This window comes from Alligator mississippiensis, chromosome 8 (genome assembly GCF_030867095.1).
Source record: "Alligator mississippiensis isolate rAllMis1 chromosome 8, rAllMis1, whole genome shotgun sequence".
In the NCBI taxonomy this organism is placed as follows: Eukaryota; Metazoa; Chordata; order Crocodylia; family Alligatoridae; genus Alligator; species Alligator mississippiensis.
In genome coordinates this window covers 72,734,915-72,758,824 of record NC_081831.1, presented here as the reverse complement: position 1 = coordinate 72,758,824, position 23,910 = coordinate 72,734,915, and the positions used below count along the sequence as shown (strand labels likewise).

General features: G+C 41.3%; 2 protein-coding genes across 2 annotated transcripts; one reads left to right on the top strand and one right to left on the bottom strand.

The window, feature by feature from the left end:
- Positions 1-1,568: 1,568 nt before the first annotated feature.
- On the top strand, positions 1,569-7,501 carry PGRMC1 (progesterone receptor membrane component 1). The gene is made up of 3 exons (XM_006277382.4): positions 1,569-1,901; positions 3,163-3,318; positions 4,883-7,501. The coding sequence occupies exons 1-3, from the start codon at positions 1,595-1,597 to the stop codon at positions 4,987-4,989; spliced, it is 570 nt and encodes a 189-aa protein (XP_006277444.1). The 5' UTR covers positions 1,569-1,594; the 3' UTR covers positions 4,990-7,501.
- Positions 7,502-11,629: 4,128 nt separating this feature from the next.
- Positions 11,630-23,483, bottom strand: LOC102566963 (A-kinase anchor protein 17B). Its single transcript, XM_059732855.1, has 5 exons — positions 23,283-23,483; positions 19,063-19,184; positions 16,617-16,854; positions 13,601-15,089; positions 11,630-12,980 (listed from the first exon to the last, which is right to left on the bottom strand). The coding sequence occupies exons 3-5, from the start codon at positions 16,704-16,706 to the stop codon at positions 12,838-12,840; spliced, it is 1,722 nt and encodes a 573-aa protein (XP_059588838.1). The 5' UTR covers positions 16,707-16,854; positions 19,063-19,184; positions 23,283-23,483; the 3' UTR covers positions 11,630-12,837.
- Between the last annotated feature and the right edge of the window lie 427 nt (positions 23,484-23,910).

Here is a 23,910-nt window from a genome sequence, read left to right as displayed (position 1 = left end):
AGGCCGACATTGTTCTAAGATGCAGCCTGTCTCATGTGGGAAGATATGTTTGTTCACAACACCATCTAGTGATAACTTTGTGCAATTTTTGCTAGAAAAAACCCCCTCTCAGCTCTTTCCCTACCTTTTTTCTTCCCTTGTTTCTAGGAGCAGAATAAATTACCTAAATATAAAACCCTTTCGGAGGAGTGTTATGAAGCCATTAACATTTGGGCAGGGCGCTTGCAGGACTCGCAAAAGGGCTGAGCCGGCTCACCCAGGGCTGTACTGACTGTGCAGTACATAACATGACCGTAAGCGTCTTAACTGCCAGTACAATGCGAGACCTGCCTTTGCGTGTTGTACTGCCAGCTAAGAGAGGCAGGTGCCAAGAGATGTGGAGGTGGCAGTGGCTGAGGGCTCTTCATGCAGGGCAACAGAGGAAAGTGAAAACCTGTGAGAGAAAGAAATAAAGAAGCCAGCAGTGAAAAGACTGGGACAGGATCAGGTTTCCAACGTGCAGCTGCTGCTTCTGCCCAGCTTGCCTAGGGGTCTGAGGGGCAGCGATCACTCCAGCCCTGGGCTTGGACCACAGCTCCTCCTGGCAATCTCTGTGGATGCTGCTGCAGGTGGGGGATCAGGGGCAGAGCAGGCGAACACCAAGGCAGTGCCCTAGTTACACCCAGGGGTAACCACTTTCCTGGCATGGGGCAGTACCCGGAGACGTAATGTAGTTTTACGCCAACTGTATGGAGATGAGAGACTCCTCCCTAGCTTGCTCCTGTGGCCATACGGCTGAGGGTAAGCAAAACTTGGGGGCCAAACCTCCAGGCTTGGGCCTTCACGTAAGATGCTTGCCAAAGGATTTGGAAACATCTGAAGCCCCAGGTGGGGCGGAGGACGTTTGCCAGGTGTTGGGCCACTTATAGTTCTTGACTGACTCCCGGATTTGGAGTGGAACATGAAACATTTTCACCAAAAAAAAACGGGGCGGAGGGCACTGATGCACTTGCACCCCCCTTTGATCCCAGCTCACCCAAAGGGTAAAACCGGCTGCCTGGCAGCAGCACCTCATCAAAAAGCAACTCCCAAAGACACTCCGAGGAACAGACTTCCACCTTCCGCTTCCTCCGCGCAAAAATGAAGTTGCTTTTTCCACCTCCGGGGACTCGTTACCATCTTGTTTTCCCTGAGGCCTGAAAGCTTGCAGGAAAAGATCCTTTTTTTTTTTGCCATGTCTTAGTCAGTCTAAGAAAAGGTGTTGTTTCTGAGCCTCTTTACTTTTAAAATCCATTGCAGAACAACAAGAAAGAGGTTTTTTGTTGCTGTGTTTTTTTCTTCTCTCTCTCCTCTCCCTGCCTAGCATCTGACCCCTCCAGGGAAGCAGCCCCGCCGCTCTCACCGCCTGCCATCGCCAGCTCCCTCCCTGCAAAAACGTTTCTTTCCTGCCCTGGGGACTTTTACTTTCTGACCGCCTGCTGAAGGGACGCTGCCCTCGCCGTCCCGGCTGCTCTGATGAAGGGCATGGCGCGGTGCTTGGTGCCGCCCCGGGCAGGGCGGAGCGAGGCGGCGGCTCCTCCCGGCGGCGGCGGCGCGGGGCTTGCAGACGGCGGCGATGGCGCAGGAGGAAGCGGCGGAGGCCGGGCCGGCGGGGGCCGGCGGGGTGCTGCTGGACATCGTGAGCTCGCCGCTCAACCTGAGCCTGCTCGGCCTCTGCCTCTTCCTGCTCTACCAGATCGTGCGCGGGGAGCGGCAGCGCCCGGCCGAGCCGCAGGGCCCCCCGCCGCTGCCGCCGCTCAAGCGCCGCGACTTCACCCTGGAGCAGCTGCGGCCCTTCGACGGCGTCCGCGACCCGCGCATCCTCATGGCCATCCGCGGCCGCGTCTTCGATGTCAGCCGCGCCAGCAAGTTCTACGGGCCCGGTGCGGGCAAGGCGCGGCGCGGGGGGGGGCCGCCACGGCGGCCAGGGGTTGAAGTCCTGGGTTCAGGGACGGGGGGGATGCAATATCCACTCTTGAGCTTAACCGCAGCATGCTTTTGTGTTGCTGATTTTAAGACGATCGACACTGTGCGTGGACAGGGGGGTGGTTTTCCTTCTTTTGAAAAGCTATCCCTTTTGGGAAGTGGTGGTGCCGGAGCCGCGTGCATGTTGCGGAGCTGGTTTGCCAGGCCGCGCACGCCCACCCCGTCCAGAGACTGCTGCGCGCTAGGTGTGTCGTGCTGGGGGTGGGGGTCCTGCCAGGGCAGCACTGGGGACTTGATGAGGCAGCTTTGTGGGTCGTGTCATCTTGGACTCCGCAGCGCTAATGCAGTCGGCCTTTCGTTTGGGTGCTTCGGCTCCTTTCGGAGAAGAAGCTCTTAATACATGGATACGACATATGATATCCCAGTTTTCTGTTACTTTGCAAGGGGTACAAACGTTCTGCTTGCTTTGCAAATAGGTTAATGATTGATGAAGTTTAGCAAGACTGTCTTGATAAGATAACTCTGCCCCACTGGGAACTGCATGTTTGGTCACTTGGGTTCATCCTACCATTGCAAAAGAGAGAGAGAGAAAAAAAAAGACACATAAAATTTACTAGATACTTTGCTTCCTAGCTAATCATTTTCCTTGGCAAAAGGGTCAGCTAAAGTGTCTGCAGCTGCAGTCCACCATCTTTCAAGTCCTTTCATCAGTTAACTCTCTCCGGGCCTAAGCTTTTCTAAGAGAAGCATGCCATTGCTTTCTGCTGCTTCTCCGACTTTGATATCCATCCTCCACTCATTTCCTTACACAACTGGTTCCTACACGTGATCATTACAGGTGCCATCTTAGCTTTATATTTCTCAAGCACGCTTGCTCCAGGAAAGCCAAATCCCTTTGTTTCTGCTGTTCTCTCCCGTGCGTGCTTCATTCTCCACATGCCACAGCTTGTTCATTCTTCCAGTTTGGTTTCCTCCCTTTTTCTTCTGTATACGTACTGGTAGTTTCTGAATGCTTTACTTCGAAAAATATCCGAGTCATTATTACCAAAACAGAATCCATCCTAAAATATTTCTGGAGTTTGGGTGACTTTTACCTAAGCTTTGGAGCAGGGATCAAATGTCTTTTTTTTTCTTTTTTAGTTTTCTGTATCTGGTCATCAAAGAAACAGAAATGTATATCAGGTATCTAACAGTGACATTGATATTTTCCTCTTAAAGACGGCCCGTATGGGATTTTTGCCGGAAGGGATGCATCCAGAGGCCTAGCCACCTTCTGTCTAGATAAAGAAGCTCTCAAAGACGAATATGATGACCTATCCGACCTTGATGCTACACAGCAAGAAACCTTGCAAGACTGGGAATCGCAGTTCACTTGTAAGCAACTTTAAACCCATTTTCATTGATGGGGCCTAACTAGTGTATAATAACAGAGGTAATTCAAAAGGGCATTGTCTATTTAAAAATAAGATGTGCATTTGAAAATATTGTGCTGTGTGTGGTTGTAATTCCTAAGGGGAATGTAATGAAAGCGAGAAGAAACAGTTTCAAGTTCTCATATTTGTGAGGGGTTTTCCTAAGGCAACAGGCAAGACAAAAATGTTCCTTATAGTCGGTTACACTTTCTAATATTAAACTGTTAAAAACTGGCAGGGGATGAAACTGCTTTATATCTTCAGTTAATCTGACTGAAAGTGAAATGTGTTTCTTCTGATGCAGTTTAGTTTAGCTGACATTGCTGGTAGGTCCTTGAACTTTCTCAAAGATTAATTTTAATGCCATGAATCTTACTTCTAAGCTGAGTATTTTCCCCTCGTTCCTCACTCCCTGTTGCTCTTCTCAACTTTGGTCTATAAATGTTCTAATAAGGTGAGCAGCAAAATATTGAAAAGAGTTTAAATGATTTTTGAAAATGCAGCTTAGACTCCTACGTCACTTCTGAAAACCTGATTACTGAAAGAAACAGTAATGGCATTTTTGTGAATGACAGCCCCAGAATGAGCAGAGATGGACTGCTGTCCGTCTGCCCGTCCGTGTCCCTACAAACAAAAGTCCTTTTCCCTGCCTTTTTCAGATCGTGGTATATTTAACTCCCCGGAAGCAACTAATTTAAAATAAACCACTATTACTCCTTTTTATTTTGCAACTCATTATGTTAAAGGCTCAAATAAGGCAAGTTTTTTGGTTTACACTTCTATCGTTGTTGTTCTCCCCCGCCCTGCCCCCCACCAAAAAAAAAGTAACTTGAACCCTTTTGTAGTTTAGAAGTTGCTCAGGTAGCCTCTTATGCCCAAGCAGATAATTATCATATTACATTCTCCCACACCTAATACCTTTACTGATGAAGAATAATAACAGCCCTACATCTCACATGGGCTTTTAGACCAGAATAACATTAAAGGGATCATATTTCACTTGCATAAAACAGAAAGTGTAAATACTGGTTATTTGTCTGGCTGAAAAGCTCTTTATGTGCATGGTGGAAATTCTGTGTATATTCTGAGTTCTTACCGCTGTCTTGGCAGCACTTGATGATAATAAAACTAGAACACTGGGCTAACCTTTTAAGTATAGCACTAGAAATGGGACCTCTTGTTATACTGCTTTAATGTTTGCAAGTGCAACATATGACCTTTAATTCCTTAGGATACCTATGTTCACATATCCCTGAGTGACTTGTCAGAAACCATAGTTGTGAAAGGTCAGACATGTTTATTCCAAGAATGGTCTTCATACTAGGAGATTATGCAAATCCCATGTTAAGCAGTCATCCTAGAGTTGGGAGCTCATACCATGACCACACTGTGGAGTCATTACCTTTTTCATATACAGTATGAACTTTCTCTAACATGAAAATCTTTGTTATACCTTGCTGCTGGGTTACAAAAGGCACACATGCAAAGCAAATGACCTAGGCTGTTTTCTCTTTCTCATTTTATAGTTAAGTATCCCTGCGTTGGCAAGCTACTGAAGGAAGGAGAGGAACCCACTGTGTACTCGGATGAAGAAGAAACAACAGATGCAAAAGATGAAAAAAAGAAAGACTAGAGAATGCAGTGAGGAACGCTCTATTTTTGTATCTTAAAGGACCGTTTGTAACATTCCAGTTCTGTTTTATAAGTTGTAGTCTCAACAACACACAGCTGAGGTACAGACTTGCAATGAATTCATTTTCTTTGGAAACACTTTATTATCTAAATTAACTGGTAACCCAGAAACTACTTCCATAAAATCTGGATAATAAGAACATGCGATATACTCCAAAAGCACCTGAACAAAACTGAGCTGCAACTTTTAACTAAAAAGTTGGTGCTGTTTTTATTTCTAACACTATTAGTACCAAGTAGGTAGAAATCCAGGCACTTTTTGTTTTTAATGTCCAGGGCTTCAAGCCTACGAACACAGAAACAGTTGTGCTTGATTTAGCATTTGTAGGATCTGAACCATAGTAGAATTTCTTTAAAGCAGAAATCATGTATTCTGGTTTCCAGTGACGCATCATACATTTCTATGATGCTATATAAATATTAAGTTTAATGGTAATGTTGAGTTGATATTGTTCTTGCCTATTAATTTTAATGTCACATAAGACTGACGTTTTAGAGAAACACACATGCTCTTGAGTGAAGCTGACTAGCTTAAAATCCAAGACTAAATCACTTGGAAAAAAACTTGCCACAACCGCATATCTGGATTAATGTTTTCTGTTGCTTTTACTTTTAAAACACATCTGAAGTGTTACAAAGGTTTAGGTATCGGTTATCAAATGGACACCCAGAAAGGGTAAACCTCAGAGCATGACTACTATTCATTCACCTTTTATTAGCAAAACTCTTCGTGGACTGAACCCAATGTTCCATCCAAAAGACGTGAAATGGAGGCTATGGGAAAAAGCCAGCTGCTGCTGATTCTTGGGCCTTCTGTAAACTGCAAAAGATTTGCTGGCCTAGCTCTATCAGCATCCCTCATACTGCAGATGCAGATTTCACTAGTGAGAGAGCACGTTTCCTGGTATCGCTTATATCAGTTTCCCAAAAAAAATGAGCTATAGCGACACAATCAACTTCTTGCTGGTGTAAGCACGCCTGCTCTTGGACTTCGTTACCCCCTAACAAATAGGGTAACAAAATATAAACTAAGTGAAATCACACTGCATCTGGCAAAGGGTGCTACTGTAACCCAAGCCTTTGAAATGCTTTTAGCTTGTTGCTTCATCTCATAGCTCATGTGCATGCCTGATTAACAGGATTCTTTGTATCAAGTAACTAATCTACATACAAACAAGAGACCTAGAGGATAGCTTTGTCCCATGAGAAAGATCAGTATTGCTGTTAGGCCTGGCTAATTATCAGAGACATTTCTGAGGAATTTTAAGGAGTAAATGGCTCGCTGTGAAATGCCACCTTCCCCAAAATAATTTGGCTTGGATAGTGTGCACACAGGCATCATAGTTCTTTTTCCCTAATTTGTTTCTTTCAGCTGCTGCTCTTGGGTATCGTTAAGCCAGCGCGATTCCCCTTTTTTTTTTAAGTCTTTCCCTTCTTAGCCAGACAGCCCCGGTGTTCATTGGCCTGTGAGGTTTGTTCTGGGCAGTCTGTTTGTTAAACTTCAGTCTGAAGATTTTTTTTTTTTTTTAAGGGTGTGAGTTTGCAGTAAGCCAGCTCTGCAGAACGCTGATCACCCTTTACCTGCAGTTTGTGTCTCAAGTACACATAACCTTTTACTATTGTAAAAATAAAAAGCTAATAAAGAGTGGGCAAGGTTTGGTACGTAGAGTTACTAAAAGTTTTTTAAAGCTATAGTAGAGTCATTTTAAAAGGTACATAGTTGGTCTGGTGGCTTAAGCCAAGAGGTCAGGTTTTTTTTTCCCTGTGGGGGCAAAACTAAGTCACTTAAACTCTTTGTGCATCATTGTCCTCTTTGCTACAGGGGCATTATGCCTGAGTGTATTCATACAGAGGTGGAAGATGCTACAGAAAGGCAACATGTTACCTGCTTTCATTTTGGCTTTTTTTTAGCAGCTTGACAAAAACTACCTTTCCGTACTCTGTAACAGCTACTACATGGTTTTGTATGAAAACTAACTCAACAGTTCTTGCTCTGTTGATGACGGTATTTGATAACTTCAGGCAGAGGAACTGGAAACTCTTACAAATGTACCCCTAACAAATAGGGAATATTATATAAACAGAGCAAAAAAGGTGAATGCATTCCATGAGGTGGCAGCAGCTTCCATCATACGTACACAGAAGGGAAAAGTGCCTGAGATAGTAAGAACTGATGACTTCCTTTGATCCTTATATTGAAAAATACTGTCATGTCTTGGTAAAATAAGGCCTTAAAACGTAGCATAGTTGTTTGGACAGGTGATTTTCATAAAGTATTACTGTATGAACTACCTAATGAGGGTCTAGACATATATAACCTAGTTGTAAGCTTAGTGTTGCTATTTTTAAAGGCATTTGTACTCTTTAAAGGCAAACTACTTCTAATGGTTTTACCTCAAATAAGAAAAGTACTTTTTACTTATTAAAGGTAGAAAATAAAGTGGTCTTACCTAGTGGTGGTGTATATCTATTTTATCCAGAGGAACTGTCCTGAATGTTAAGTGTACAGATGCATCGTCTTTACTGTCCTGCTTAGTACACAACCTACGCTTTGGAAGGTATAAAACTTCATTAGTCTGAGTCACACTTGGGGCCCGAGATTAACTTCAACTGAATGCTAAATACAAAACGTGAATGCGAGTACTCTTACAGCACTACTATAAAATCTGTTTTGCTGCTGCAGACTTACAGCCTTCAGTAGAGCGCAGTCTTCCCATCAAAGGGTCTCATGTGCTTTAAGCTACTACTAAGGGAAGAATGAAACACTGCTTTATATACCTGGCTTCTGAGTATAGGTTAGAACAAAAACAAAAGCCTATTTTCAAACACAACACAGCCCATCCATGGCCTCTGTAGTTTTGGGAATGTTAAAACTTCTCTGATCATCTCCAAAGGACCTTCATGCTCATGGAGGGGCTCCTCTGTATAGAAGAGGAGTGGTAAAAGAACTTGATGCAAATGGCAGTACCCAGAATAAATATTACAGAACAGGATATCTGGGATTTGTGACAAGCACTGCTCTTTGGTCAAATCCTGTGACTGAAAGTAAACAGCTTTGAGGGAACACTCCCAAAGTAAAAAATAAACTTTAAATTGCACGTATGAATCTTTGTGAACTGAGGGTAAAAATTCTGATGCTGTGGACCTGGCAAAAGAATTATAAAGCTCTGTTTTGTTGTACACAACTGTTTTATACAGTCCTGATGTGTGTGATATCCAGTCAATAGGGCACAGGACTGGATGTGGGACCTTGAGTTCTTGCCTCTCTTTAATTTAAAGTGAGACGCTTAACTTCTGTGCCTCGATTTCCAATCTTGCTAACATGGAATTTATATTTATACTGTGTGAACTGCTTTGAGGAATTTATCTAAATGTACTATGTCTGCTGTAAAAGAAGGCAACAGGAGGAAGATGGCTTTGGAAGAAGCTGAACAACAGGTACAATATATTTGGAAAACTGGCAGAAAGCCGAGACAAAATTTAAGGTTGAATATGGACAACATTATGGGAGAGGTAAAGTATTCTCAAATAAAGCCAAAGCTTGCTGGAGGAACGGTTGAGATTTTTCTTTAGTTTAGACGGTTGCTTCAGAAAAGGCAGATTCTCTCTCTATACGCAGCACTTGGAGAAATGTAGATAGAAATTCTGTTTGTCCATTATTGTTTGCTCATTGCAGCTTGATCCTCTTTCCAGCAATCACAAGCTGTAATGACTAAGCATTTAGAAACAAATCAGGCAGTTCAGTTCGTACTCTGTTAATATGCAATCAGTTAACGTGTAGAAAAAGCAGCAGTCGGGCCTTACCTCCAGCCTCTGTAGTGTGAAGACTGAAACTGGGAGGTTACTTGTGCCTGTATGATATAAACCCAGCTGCTAGAATACTGGAAAAGAATCTAACTAGAATCTGATCACCAGCCAGCCTGATTCACTCTCAGCTGCTCTGTAAAGCTCATAAACCTCTAGAGACTTGACTCTACCCTCTGTTTAATTATCTTAACTAGTTGTTACTTTTAAGCTCTTTCAATTATAAATGAATATAGGCTTCAGTAATGAAGGATCTCAGTAAATGTTACACAAGCAGTCACAAAAACAAAGTTGGACTACAAAGTGCATGCACTATGCCTGGAGACTTTAGATAGGAGCAGGAAAAAGGCTTATAGAACAAAGGGAATTTATATTTAAACTTTTATTTACCTGGTCTTCCAGTATCCTGTGTTCTATGAATTCAGTTCTTAACCTGCTTATTCATACATTTTGCCCCACATGTTTTGGTACACTGAATATGCCATCTTGACACTACTTCTTCATTGCTCTAGTCCATTTCAGTTTTATAAAATGTCTAAGACTGCTCTCAGAAGGGAGGATGTGATCATGTTGCCTGGAAAAATTTAGAAGTGTAATAATAATGGATTAAATTCTAGTAATTTTTTCTCCAGTGTTTTAGACCACACGTCATCACACCACTGTAAAATAGTTAGTAGAAATCTCTCCTCATATAGATGTGATAGGAGATAAAAACAACATTGTTTTTACAAATTTCTTGGTTATAGAAATGAATTATTTAAAAAAGGACTGTTGACTTGCGTTTACATTTCTGGCATAGTTTTGAAGAGCAAATGTTTCAGCAAAAGTAAATCACTCTTGCAGACTACAAGATCCTTCTCTACTTTTCACATCCATGCCCTGGATGCCAGCTCCTGAAGCGGCTATTTGGGGCAACAGCTGGGAGTGGGGCACTCAGATGCAAGTTTACAGGCATAACTGAAACAGCTGGACAGATGCTATCACTGCTTTGCCCCAGCTACAGGTAGAGGTACCTGGCAGAGCTACACCTGCCATTTCTGTTCTTTATTTAGGTCTCTTAAATAATATAGAGAAGGGGGAGGTAAGACAAGGTTATTTAAAAATTAAACTATTTTGCGTGGGTTTTTGGTCCGCAGTTAACTGCGTACTCACCCAAATGTCTTTGATGTAAAACTGGCTTATTCCATTCCATTTCCAAACAAAAGGCATGATCACCCACAGTTCTCACTAGCCAGGTACTCTAAAAATGGGCAGCCTGAACCTATAGTAGGAACTAGCTAACTCCTCTTAAGGCAGCTATTTTAAAGAGACTCACTAATGTGTCTAACCATTGCTCTCCTTGTTCTCCATGTGTATAAAACTTTACAGAAGCAGGTGTTACACAAGCTATGCAGCAGCTCAACCCTTCCTCAAATTTTGGCCAGCACTCCAAAAATGGACTTTAAGGATCAGATGCTAACAGTAGTACACGCCTTCTACAGATTGCACATATAGCTTACTGCTTGTCAGGGCAAGGTCTATCCTTTTGTACTGTGTCTGTACAAGGGCTAACAAATTGTAACACCAAGGAACTTGTCCTACATACAGTCATCAAATTACAAAATGTTTCTGTAGCACCCATCTGTTGATCAACTACCTGAATATTATCTTCCATATTTTAATACATTAATATTTAAAACACTTATATAAAATAAATACATTTTATTAGTTAACTTTCATAATTGAGACACAACAGCTTATTCTGCAGCAGTATCAATATACAGATTTAACCAGAAAAACATCTACAAATTTAAGTTTAAAAGCAAATTCTTAGAAATTTCTTTAAAGAGATTCTCAAAAATGGAATTTAAACAAATGCTGACCCATGATATGAAATGTAAGTTGTTTATACCAAGTGGTCCAAAATACAGAATTAGAGAGGCTCAGCTGAAGTGTGTGGAGGAAAAGGTAGAGAAGCAGGTAATCTGAAAATAAGCAAAAGTAGGTTCTAAACCGTGCAATCTATGATATAAAAAGGGCAAAGCTGGAATGTATGCTCTAATAAAGTTAATTTATATCTTAATATGGTGAAGTAAAACAGGTTGGCATTTGGCATTTTAAAGTGCACATATAATATACTATTCACTGTATTAGTGTTGTACCTATTCCAAATGAAGAATTTGATGTTCAGGACTTGCTTTTTCAGTTGAATGAAGGCAGGCGGTGCAACAAGCAGTTGCAGGGCAAGTATATTTACTTGGTGTTAAATAATACAATGGCATCGTGCAAGATCATTGGAAAATTACACTTAATAGTTCCAGTTCCCTCACCAAAGTCACTTCTTTGTAAATGTGACACTGATGTGCATGAGCATGTGCACATACACCTTTCTAAACGAGGAGGGAGGGAAGTCCGTTTCTGGTCTGTAAATATTGCATAGAGGAAAACATTTTGTGATATGCCATGACAGTGAACAGAAATATTTACACATGAAATCATTTCTATAGCTAGTAACCATTACAACCGTATAAAACACTAGAAAGCAAAGTCTAAATAGCAACCAGAGACATAACTTTTCCAAAGTACATAGGCAATATTCTGATTAAGAAATTATTTTCAGGTAAGTGTTATTCTTAACAGTACTTTGTCTGAATAGCAACCGTTTTGTCATTGATGATCCTGAAAAGGCACTCAACGTATGGGTGTGTTTTTAACGAGAATAATATTTATGGTAAAAACCTGCACAGAAATCATCGCAGAACTATGTGGTGGAAAGCAGAATTAACATGAACAATAACTGCAAGTGTTTATTAATATTTATTAGAGCAGAAGTTACAACATGGATGATATGCTATGTATGAAAGCAGCAATATCATATTACTTTAGTATCCTGACATGTAATAAATATTTTTTTCCAAAATGAGAACTTAAATAGTCAATATATTTTCTAAATTAAGTTCCATCTCCCAAGGGGACTTTGTCCAGGAGCAGCTGTGGCTGTCTTCTAAATAGAGACAACTGAACAAACAACAGATATTAATTCAAGCTTCTAGTCTGCAGTTTCACATTTATAACTCCATGCTGAAAAAAATTTATGAAATGTAGCAATGTTAGAAGTCTTTCCTGTGAATTACCTGTCAGCTACCTCAAACTAAGCAGTCCTGTTCCTACTTGTTCCTTTAAAAGATCCAAATTTCTGCTGCAAACAACTGCCAGCACATATTGAAGGCAACTTCTCCTAATGTCAAGCATCCCCTTTTATTTTCAACATCAGTGCCATTTTCAAAATATCCTTACGCAGCATCCGAGGAACATTCAATCTATTGGGACTGTAATGAGACAGACCCGCCCAAGAGCCTGTTAGTTTTCCAAATAATTTCTGAAATTCTAATAGAAAGCAGAGGACCTGTTCCAGCCCAGGGGCTCAGTAAAGGTTAAAATAGACTAGCCTGCTTGTTTCTCAAATTTGGAAATGAGCAAGATTTCACCCATCTTTTTTTCCCAAAAATATGAATATCCCTGACTTCCTGCCACGGCACCTCTTCTAGTCCTACCACTTCACCAATCTGACTGAGGCAGCACTGCACGAGCTTTATTACATCTCTACAAGAGCTTTCGTGCACAATCTGTTCAGCCCTTATTACAGACATCAGAATTTGGATGTTTCATAACTCCCTGACTTAGTTCAATTTGGAGGTTTCAAGCTATTAAGCTTCAAACCTCTTAGCAACTGGTCCTCATCGACAATACTTGGCCATGCCTTTGAGTAACTTTTTGGTCCTTTTAAATATTGATAGCAAATCTAGAAAGATTCTGTTTTTCTGTGGCTCTTTATACCAGCCTGATTGTCCTACCACTTCTGCATGTAGGAAGACTCTAAGCAACACAGGCTATCCTAGAATGCTTACAATTACTAACCCTTACAGTTCAGTTCTTACAGCTATGAAAGAAACTTTCTCCTTCCGTAAGTAGCCTTGAGACCAGCTTTCCATTACTTGACAGGCATTCAGCATCCTCTACTGGGTTCTGCTTCACAAACAGTGTCTAGGCAAGGATTTGTCTCAATCATCTCCACGGGAAATACAGGGAATCCTCTTACAGCTGAATTGGGATCCATCTCTTCTCTCAAAGTTAATTTCCTCTCCTCTCCTGTAAATATGGAGAAGAAAACAAAATTTGAAATGAATTTGTCAGGAGAGAAAATGCAGAAATGTACTTCAGTTAGATGGGAGCTACAGTAGGTTGAATCAGAATTCAGAAAACAGGGAAAACAGTATCCAGAATATTTTTTTTACTGCTGGGAGACTAGACAGCCTCCACACAGAACTTCATTCAGCTCAGACATATCTTCCATCCCCCTTTACGCTGCATGCTGTAGTCTCTTCCGCTACACTTGCTACCAGAGTAGAAGACTAGGCCTAATAAGCATAGTGTTTTACTTGTCTTCAGAAGTGCACGTTTTGTCCTCCCACATGGGATGAGCTGCTCATGTTAAAGATGGGATAAAATGTACACAGGTGAATTAAAGAGATGCTTTGCCATCCAAGTAAGTGGCCAATTTGGCTCTTACTTCTCTTGGGAAAACTTTTGCTACCAAGAGAGGAGCGTTTCCTGAGCTAAATTATCAAAACATTGCATGACCCCCTCTTCCCTCTAAACTGCTTCCAAAAACTAGGATAGCCCTGGTGATTAAGTTCACCTGTCAGCGACCATAAACCTCTCCAATTTAAGCATGCTCTCTTGGTCCTATTTTATACATCTCTACTTACCTGCCTTTTGGCGAGATCCCTGAAGGGCAGAGGCATCAGGAGAGATGGCATCTTTTGTGACTGCTGTCACCGTGTGAAGCGTTTTGAGTTTCATTTTGTGGTGAACTATTTTGTTACATTTCCTCTGTGTCTTTTTTAGAGTTGCCAATTGTCTGCAACCATCTGTTTCAGAGAAGCCATGTTCATCAGATAAAATGTTAGTGAGAGGCTTTTTTCTTTTTTTTTTCTTTTTGTGAGCATGTCTCTCTTCCTCCCTGGATCGCCTCTCACTTCTTTGCCCTTCATGTCTTAATTTACTACTGGACCTCTTGCATGATTTTTTAAGCTTACGTCCACTCTGCTTTGTCAAGCCATCAGGCACAGAATTTGAACAGAAGCTACATTTTTTGGATTCACTGTCTTCATCATTCTGAGCTGCATTTTTAACACAAACAATAATTTTTTTCTCCTCCTTTCCCATGAGAGAGGATAATTTGTTACCATCACCGAAAACCTTTTCATGTTTTCTCTCCGTTCTCTTTACTAAGCTACTGAAGTATTCAGAATCACTACTAATCTCTTCCAATAATTCATTTAATTTGTATGCTGCCCCAGATGGCTTGTATGGCAGAGTAACTTTCCTGCTGTTACTGTCTTGTTTGGATTCTTTATTATGACCAAGGCTGGCGCCTCCAAAGGAATTGTTCAGTTCCACACGTGGGAAGTTGCCAGTGTTGAGCGAGTCATTCCACTGTATCTGGAAGTTATTTGTGAACCCTTGAAAACAGGTCTTATGTTTGGATGTTCCCGACGTAGGCTCTGATTTCTGAATAGTGATCTCCCATCTATAATTATCATCCCTGCTGCAAGTTCTCTCATCAAGATTTTGTACAAAACTCTTCTCAGTGAGGTGCTGCCCATACTTGTTCCTCAAGTTGATCTGAAAGCTGTTGCCATTATCCGACACCACCCTTTGCCACCAAGACTTGCTCACAGCAGTTTTTGGCTGTAGGCAGACACGTGCATACCGTGGGGTTTGATAGTAGTTTAATAAATAATGTATGAATTCATCAGTTTCATAAACCTTTTGCTTCTTGCGGCAGCCTGCATCACATGCTGTTTGTGAGTTCTCTCTATCAAGAGACTCTATGAGCTTGCAGTCTTGAGTAATTGTAATCTGTAAAGAACCACTTTCAGAGGAGCTGTACTTGTCCGTTCTAGTTAATTTACCAGAGCTCAGGGTTACAGCAGGATCATTTAAGACAGTCCTCACAATATGACAAGATGATGCGGGTAGCTTAGTCTCCCACTCTCTCTCACTAAATGAAGAGCCATCCGTTTGAAACAACCGATACTTAAACTTTTCCCCATGCTTCTGCTCCCCAAAACAATGGAAGTCTTTCTGCTCCTTCTGTGCAGTTTGTAACTCTGTCTCCGGAAAGTGATCTTTCCTTAAGTCTCCAAGGTCCAGTAAAGGCTCCACTTTTTGGCTGGTCAACTGTGCAAAATCCTTCAAATAAAATGGGAAAAAATTATGAGAAAGAGAGCATTTGTTCAGAGCAAAGAAACTGAGCTTGAAAAAATTCTTTGAGCTATATCAGAGTGAACTGAGCTAAATTACAAACCAACTTGTCGTTAACCCAAGGCTGCCACAGTTAAGACAGTGGTACAGATATAACCAAGGGCACAACTTGACCTAATTCAAAACCCAATCAAACCAAGTTCTTCAGCCCTCCTGTTGCCTCACAAAGCTGGGCTCTTAATTTAAAATACTCTTCCATTCAGTAAAATGACCTGTCTTGTTGGGATATAAGTGATTTGAAACCACTAAAATATTTTTTTTTCACCCAGGTTGCTTATAGAATCCCACTAACTTTGGTAATTCTGCTAAGTCTAACTTCTGCATTTTGTAAGTGGAACATGTTATTACGTACAAATAATTAGATACACTGCTCTAAATTACACTTTTGTGATAATTTTTGAAGACTGATGTCATGCTTCACTAAAAATCAAAAGGCAAGCTAGTGTGACCTCTGGCAGGTACCATTTCTGGGTGGGGAGGGAGGGACTCCAATGACTTGCAAGAAATATTAAGCATTGGTGTTTTAAAAAAGAAACACTACAAAACACTTGCCAGTGGCCTGTAGCAAGTCTTCCCCTTGGCAAATGATGGAATATAAGTCTTTTTGTAGCATTTGAGCTTTCATTTAAAAAAAAAAAAATGAAAGCTAGCCCATATAACTAAGATCATTATCCAAATATGAAGCAAAGTAGTGAGTTTGTAGGCAGACTTCTGTAATTCCACACTGCTGAACAGATTTTCCAAAACAGCAGCAGAGTGAAACTGACAAAAAACATGTCAGTTTCGTTGCCTGCCCACAGAAGGCTGAACACTGGAGGTGTAGCTGACATTATTCAGGTTACTCTGCTGCTTGAATAAGCTGTGACTGGCAGCAGATGCAGTAACTAGAGTTATTCGCAGGAGAAGAGGATGCAAAAGTGGTTGAGACCTCTTTTCCTAGAGTGCTGGCTTGGGATTTAGCACAGTAATTACACATCTTTTTCAGCATGGTAATGAGAACCAGGGGTCTGCTTTTAATTTATCAGACACCTATTGGGCAGAGTCCAATATCAAAGATGAAACCACTGAGCAAAGACAAAGAACAGATTTCTGGTTAGAATCACACCACCATTTTCCTTATAAATAGGTGTGAGAAAAGGCTAAATCAGTGTTTCACGAGCTGAGCTATACTGTGAATGCTCAGAGGCAAATGGGAAAGGAGAAGGAAAGGGGAAAGATAAATGAAAAAAAGGAAGAAAAAGAAAAAATGAACAGTTTGACAGTACTTCCTGGACTGCCAGAGAGGTTACAGTGTTTTGATAGTGACAAAGTGCTACCTTATGAATAACACATGCTAGCGCTCCCAGAATCCCAAACCATCTTTCTAACCAGCATCTGGCCATCAGGTGTCTGGTAAGTTATTCAAGCTCTAGTAAATGTCCTTTAAACTTAGAATGTTCGTTTAAATAGTCTTACTTTTACTCGGTTTAACAGCACTGTAAGCAGCCTTACAGACTCCACTCTTCTCTGAGCTAGTAGATATTTCCTCTCTTCCCATTCAGGCATATTCTCTGGCCACTGCTCTTCTTCAGCTGTTACCTTCTGCTGCTTTCTTGGGCGTTTTTCATCCCGATCTATCTGTCTCTGTTCTCTCCTCTTGAGCTTAGCCTTCCTTTTTCTTTCTCCAACTTTTTTTTCATCATCACGTCTTTTTCTAGGTAATTATTAATATGGGACAATTTAGATGACACTCATTTTACATTTTAATTCCTGGATGCTGGGAGGTAGGATTGTAGCGTGCTAACAGCAAGTGGTTCAATGCTGAGAACCCAACAGCTGTAAGCACTAAGAAATCCTCTCTCCTAGAACAGTATGTGTAAAGTCAATGGCAACCAACATACATCCAATAGATCCACAGATTTAGGACTGGTTTTGACTCTCTCTCCTGAAATGTCTTGTGTTCTTAGATTTTTCATAATACATTGTCTCTCTTCAGTACAGACATTGTTAATATTTTAGTCTCTTCCATATCACAAAAACTGGATTGTTGTTCCTCCTTCCCTGCACCCACTCTTTTTTTATGTTAGAACTGATGACTAAAGTTTATAATCTCTTTGATCCAAACCTACAGTCCTTAGGCAAGCCAAACTCGTCTACAACTGAATAGGGATTTAGCCCATGTTAGAGACTCTACAGAACAGTTCCCATTTTGGAATAGACTTCCCAAGGAGGTGGTGCAGTCCCCAACCTTGGAGGTCTTCAAGTGAAAACTGGACAGACCCCTTGCTGGGATCACTTGATCTCAGCAGCATTCCTGCCCAGAGTGGGGGGGGGGGAGCGGCCTCAAGGATCTTTCAAAGTCCCTTCCAGCCCTTAATGTCTGATTTCCCTAGGAATGCAAGTTGAAGTCGACATTTTAACAAGATTGTACAAAGTTCTCTATATTCTACTGAAAATAAATTTTCTGCACAATCAAAACAGCATCTCACAAAAGTCTAGGAAATCCCAGGAACAAAAAATGTACATATGCACCTATCAGACCTAACTGGCTTAATTAAACTATTCAAATAACAAAGGTATTAGATTAGGTTTTTAATTGATCTAGCAACGTTGTCATGCAGAGTGCCAGAAACACCCACAACCGTGAATTGTAAGATGCTGGTGTGTTGGGGTGGACGGCTGGTGGAGCCACCAGGGGCCCAATCTTTGTTCTGGCAATGGAGCCCTTGCCTGTTACCTGCCATCTGCCCCAAGGCGTGTGCGCCAGGCAAAATGCCTGTGTCCCCCACGCTCTGGCACCTGTGGCAGGGGTTGCCTACCCCTGATCTAGCACTACAGCTCCCAAACGTAGCATCCTAACTAGCATTCCTACATCAATATGCACATTCCTGGCTTAATCATGTGCGTCAGGCAAGATGGAGCTTATATACTCCTTGTAAAATCTTAGTATATAATTACTATTTTTCATATACATTTTACCAATGCTACTCTCACATAACACCATCGGAAAGGATGTAAAAAATAGATGAAGCTTGAATTTGTACATGGGGACTTTCCAGACAATGCTGAAGCATGTAGAAGCCTACCTGTCCCATGTTCTATGTCAGATACTAGCTTTACTTCAGGACAGAGAGGCTGTATAATTTTAATTCTTGGCATTGTAGCCAACAAGAAACCATGATTCCTGGTTTCCCCTCAACCACACATCCAAAATGATAGTAGATTACCCTCTTGGATAAACCTGAAGAGCCTAGTAACATATACATATATATTTGATGCTCTTTCCAACAACACTGCTCCAACAGTAGCAATGTTGTGAGGACCACTTGGACTAAAACAGCACAGCTAAGCATTGCCTTTAGACTTGGACCAATTCATATCTGTAACCTTATGTTCTGCTACTGGAAACGTGGCCAGAATATTTTGCCACCTTCTTGAGTTAATTTATAGTTTTACTGCACAAAAGCCTTCTTCAGACTTCACACACATTTTCTTTTAAATGACAGTTAATATATCAATAGTGCTAACGAAAAACGTAATTCGTGGACATGTAAGGAGAGAGATCAAAAGGGGGAACAATACCTTTTCATTGGGAGGTTTAGGTCTCTGGACAATTCAAGACTATACAAACACAATCTCTTCATTTCCCTGCACTGAGTTTATTACCCCTCCTTCCCTTTATCTAGTGCCTTTCATCTGATTCCTACCTGTTTAAACTAACAAACTTATTTTGCTTTCATTACACACAATGAATTAAATACAACATTTAGCAGTCAGGGTAAGCTCCCCAACCTGCATCTCCTCCATCCTTAACACGATCAGAGCTGGAATTCATGGTATTTGACTCTTGGGATTTACCTGAGAAGAGGATGTGGTAATAAATCCAAAGAAGTAGGACACTCACTGAAAATAAGTCTCTCACCTTTCAGCCTCCTCTTCCTCCTCCTCTTTTTCCCTTTCTCTTTCTTGCTCTAGCTGCTGCAGCTTGAGTCTTTCCAGCCTTCTCCTTTTTATAGCTGTTTCACCAAAATGTTTGGTCGTCACCTGTTGCAGAGGAAACAGAATAAAACTAAAAAATCCACGGAGTTCTGCATTTATACACAGATTAAAGAGCCTCCTATTTAAACCTGAAAATGTCCTTCTGCTTGCCCTTCATTAGTCTGGAGGACTGGAATATGACTTCCAAAATTCAGAGTAATAGCTGCCTTCTAAGCTCAAGATATTACCTGTTACTCACAAGCATCACTTTACACTACACTCACATTAGCACACATACCTTACTACACTTACATTAATGTCCTAAGCTAACAAAATGCCTTTATTCACAACCTGTCAATGTCCGCTTTAGGGGACTGGAGACCAAGCATTTTCAGCAGAGATTTCCTAGTTATACAATCCTCTTCTCCTGAAAGACAGTCTGAGCCTAAATTTACCAGTTTGCTGAACTACATGGGAAATGATGAGTTAGGGATGGCTGGTGGACTGCTACAAAAAGGAGAGCTGTCTGTTGTCTACTGAGAACTGTTTAACTTAACATGATACTGTGTTTCATCTGTTTTGGATGCCCAAATGTGAGCCCATTAAAAGAAAACATTAAGGCTAGAAGACCTTGAAATTTGGAGCATGTTTTATGGTAACAAAAAAACTGCATGCTTGAGAATCATTTAGAAGCTTTCTAGTCAGCAAAATACTTGCAACTATATCTCAATAACTAAATATGACTTTTAGATGAATAGTGCCGATCACTAACAAAAGCACGCAGATTTCCACTTTTCTTTCCCACTGTTACACTGGGTAGACCACTGATCCGTCTTTTCAGACCTGTAATTATGCCCACTTTAAGCAATACAAGGTGCTGTGAAGAGCAAGTGGTGCAAAATAACTATTTTTTTAAACAGGGGTGTTGACTTCCCTTGCTCAGTCAGTGAAGAAACCCCAGGTCCTGAGTACATTTTTCTTAGCTCTGGTGTCATTCCAGCTCAACCCCTTTCTACTTTTATTTTACTAATCAAAAAAAAAATGTTTTGGGTAATCAAAAAAACTAACTACCACACTTTTGTATGAAAACACTAAAAACTCCAAATATTCAGCCAGGTAGCACATGCATACAAACCAACATCTTTACGCAAACAAACAAGACCAAATGGCGTTCTCTAAAGAGTCAGCTATTTGTGACTAGCACATTTGTGATACTCAGCCCTCATACAGGACCAGAAATGCAGCCAGAGCTTTGTTCACCAGGTTGGGAACTAAGAGAAGGATGCATGCTGCAGCAGTCCACCCACCCCCGTGCCAAACAGCTGCACTTTCCATCTGTAAATTCCCACCTCAAATATCCATCACTTAAGCCCTTATATTGGCTAGAAGGATGCCTGGTTTCCCAAACAAAAAATTCCCACATTTAGTTTTCACAAAGCAGATCCTGAAGCAGAAAAGACCTTCAGCAGTCTCAGCAGATAAAGCTGGGTTGGGCCAGGGATTTTGATACTTTGCAACTATCATTCAATCCAGTCTTTGACTACTCAGCAACCACTTCCACAGTCTTTATGATACTGCATTTGAAAAAATACACCACTGACAGTATCAGAAGGGATAGTTTATGCTGCTTTTTACTTCTGAAAGAGCTGTGTTCTCTTGGTATTAGTAAAAAAATTCAGATCTGCATAGATCTCTGAAAGTGAAATTATTCACATTTCTTCCTACCCTTACTTCTTTATAAGGGTCAAGCACATCTACATTCTTGAGCTTTCCCAAAGCTCTCAAATGCCAATCTAAAAACAGCCTCACTTGGCTTTTCATTATTTGAGCCCTTCCAAATAGAGGCAACCAGGAATATCAGATTTTTGCTCAGCAAAGTCTTTATTCATTATCTCACTTTTGATTCAACCCCTCCTCTGGGAGTGGGTTCAATCAAGTTTATATGGACTAGTCTGTGCTCAGCTGTTCCTTAATCTAACTAGATCTTGGATATCTTTTTGGATACCCTCCAAATCAGAGAGTTAAATTAAGCTCAGATAAAGGCCTATTTAGGGGGTCCAACAACTATGAAAGAAGTTTAGTTAGGAAATCCAATTTTCATGTTAAAAATACCTTCTAAAACAGGGGTTGTCAACCGGGGCTGTGTGTACCCGTGGCGGTACTTGGGAAGACCCCAGGGGGTATGCAGCAGCGCAGAGAAGCGGAGGGCAGGGCTGCCAGCACTTTGTGCCACTTGCACCGCCGTGCACTACCAGTGCTTTTGTTTTCGCCAGTGCTATGCGCTGCTGGTGCTTCTGCCGCCGTACACTGCCGGCACTTTCTAGTTTTCTGTTGTCAATCAGCTGCCAGGGACCTTGGCCCCCGACGGGGGACGTCCTGCTTCTCCACCGGCCACTGGGGGTACACCAACCAAAAAAGATTGAAAACCCCTGTTCTAAAAGAATGACATACAGAGTTCTTTTCCAGAAAAAGTGAAAAACCACTGCAGTTAGAAATCTTAAACAAGTACATTAAGCCTTCAATCTGCCAATTTGGACAGGAGGTCTTACATGTAAAGTGGAAATTTCCAGTACTTGAACATATTGGGTCAGCATTGTTTTTTCAGAGAAACTTCTGGAAACTGAAGTCCCTGAGGATGAGAATTTCAGAGCATCACCAAGGATCAAAATACAGAGAATTCACCTCCCCACCTGCGCAAGGTGGAATCTACATTAAGTAGTAAATCTCCATCTACCTACATCCCGTGTGCAGAATACAGCAAACTAGTGTCCTTTCATACAAGCAACCTCAGACAGACTGAACTATTCTTTTCGAACACCTTTTTGCAACTTGCTTAAGTAGAACACATACCTAACAGCTGGTATTTATCATCAGAAATCGGATCCAATCAAGCTTCTCCAGTTTCAAGATGGAAGAATTTATTTCTAAAGCTGTTTTCAAAAGAGCCTGGACTTAACCAATCTTCTCTTATATCATTCCATCAAAAAATTTCTGTTTTGACTATTGCCTTGGACCTCCCCTTTTTTACACCAGTAATATGTTCTCCTTTTCCCAGAAAGAAAATATCATTCTTGGTAGAAAAGCCATGACTTTTATTTCAGAACCACAACTACTGAAAAATGGTGTTCGCAACTACATTCATTCACACTGTTTGAGACTAAATGTGTATTATTTTAACACCAACTGAACTTTTCCACGAGGCTGAAGCATGAAGCGTAGCTGATCATATAATCCAGAACACTCCAATTTACAACCGTGTGTCATCTTTTCAGATATTGTAACATTAAAGTCAATAACTCCTCTGAACATAATGCCAAACCTGCACTAGAAATTTCTGCCAGCACAGCAATGTCAATTAGAAAAATATCACATCCAATACATCTATGAATTGATTGCAAAAGCACTAATGGAGATGCAGTTACATCAGCAGAAGGCGGATTTTGCTGACATCATTTATTTCACTTAGTTGGTAAAAAGGATAGCAACAACTTTTTTTCTACTGGCATAAGCTACATTTACAGTAGCTATACTAACAAAATTTTAAGTGCAATCTAGGCCTCGGGATGGGTACTCAGTGCCTCTGAAAAATCAGGCCACATCTGACTTCCTTTCAGCAGCACTGGACAAAGTACATAGTGCTGGAGTCATCCAAAGATAAAAGTGAAGTTTGACCAAACAGGCCTAACTTGTTTGTCAGGTTACTGGATAGCACCAATGCCAAAGAACAGTGATAAAATCCTAGCGCAGAGAGGCAGGGTGCTCAAGAGGACAGAAGTGAACCGAAGACCTCTGTCCCATAGCCGGCTTTGCTGCAGCCTGTCAGGTGAGCTTGGGTAAGTCACTGCACTGCTCTGTGCTTACATATCTCTCTCAAAAACAGGATAATTATTATAATCATTACAGGCTGGGATAATTATTATAATCATTACAGGCAGTCCTTGGACTTATGATACAATTGGTTCCTGAAAACTCTCTCTTAAATAGAAACGTTGTAACTCGGAACCATTTTTCCCATAGGAAACAATGTTATAAACTGGGATTGGTTCCTGAACCAAGACCGGATACCCTATTTTCACCAAAAATAACCCACATTTTGTATTCAGTCAATTATAGATGAATAATATAGCTACATTAATGCATTTATATTGTAAATAGCAATCATACTGATTTGGAAGGATGTCTTTGAGGTGACTTTGCTGGACTTTTTGAAGGGCTCTTGGTTGGACTTTTTGAAGGGTTCTTGGCTGGAGTCTTCTCAGGAGTCTCGGCTGCAGGTTCTTCTGGAGTCTTGTCCGCTTCCTTAAAGAAAGTGTCCAAACAAGTTTGGACAGATGTTCTCCAGGGACATGGGCGATGCAGTGAACTTGTTCACTGGCGTGGTGTCGTGTCAGATCAAGCGTTGTAAAGTCAAAACCGACATCAGGAAACGTTGTAACTTGAAACATTGTAAGTTTAGGACTGCCTGTACTGCTCTATGCCTTTGAGAACTCCTTTGATGAAAAATGCTACATGAGGTAGGTGTTATTATAATCCTGGCACCAAACAAAAAAAGACTTACACATTCATCTCTCTGGTTCCTACTTCCAGATGTTATTGCTTCATTGTTGTATTTAAGCCAGTGATGCTCAACCTTCTGGACCTGTGGGCCAGACGAAAGGCATGGGGCTGGTCTGTGGGCCAGATCCTGAGGGTGGGGTCAGTCTGCAGGCTAGATTCAGAGTGGGGACAGCACACAGGGTAGGTCCATGATCCAATGCTGCGCACCAGATCCGGACAAGGCCTGACCCTGCCA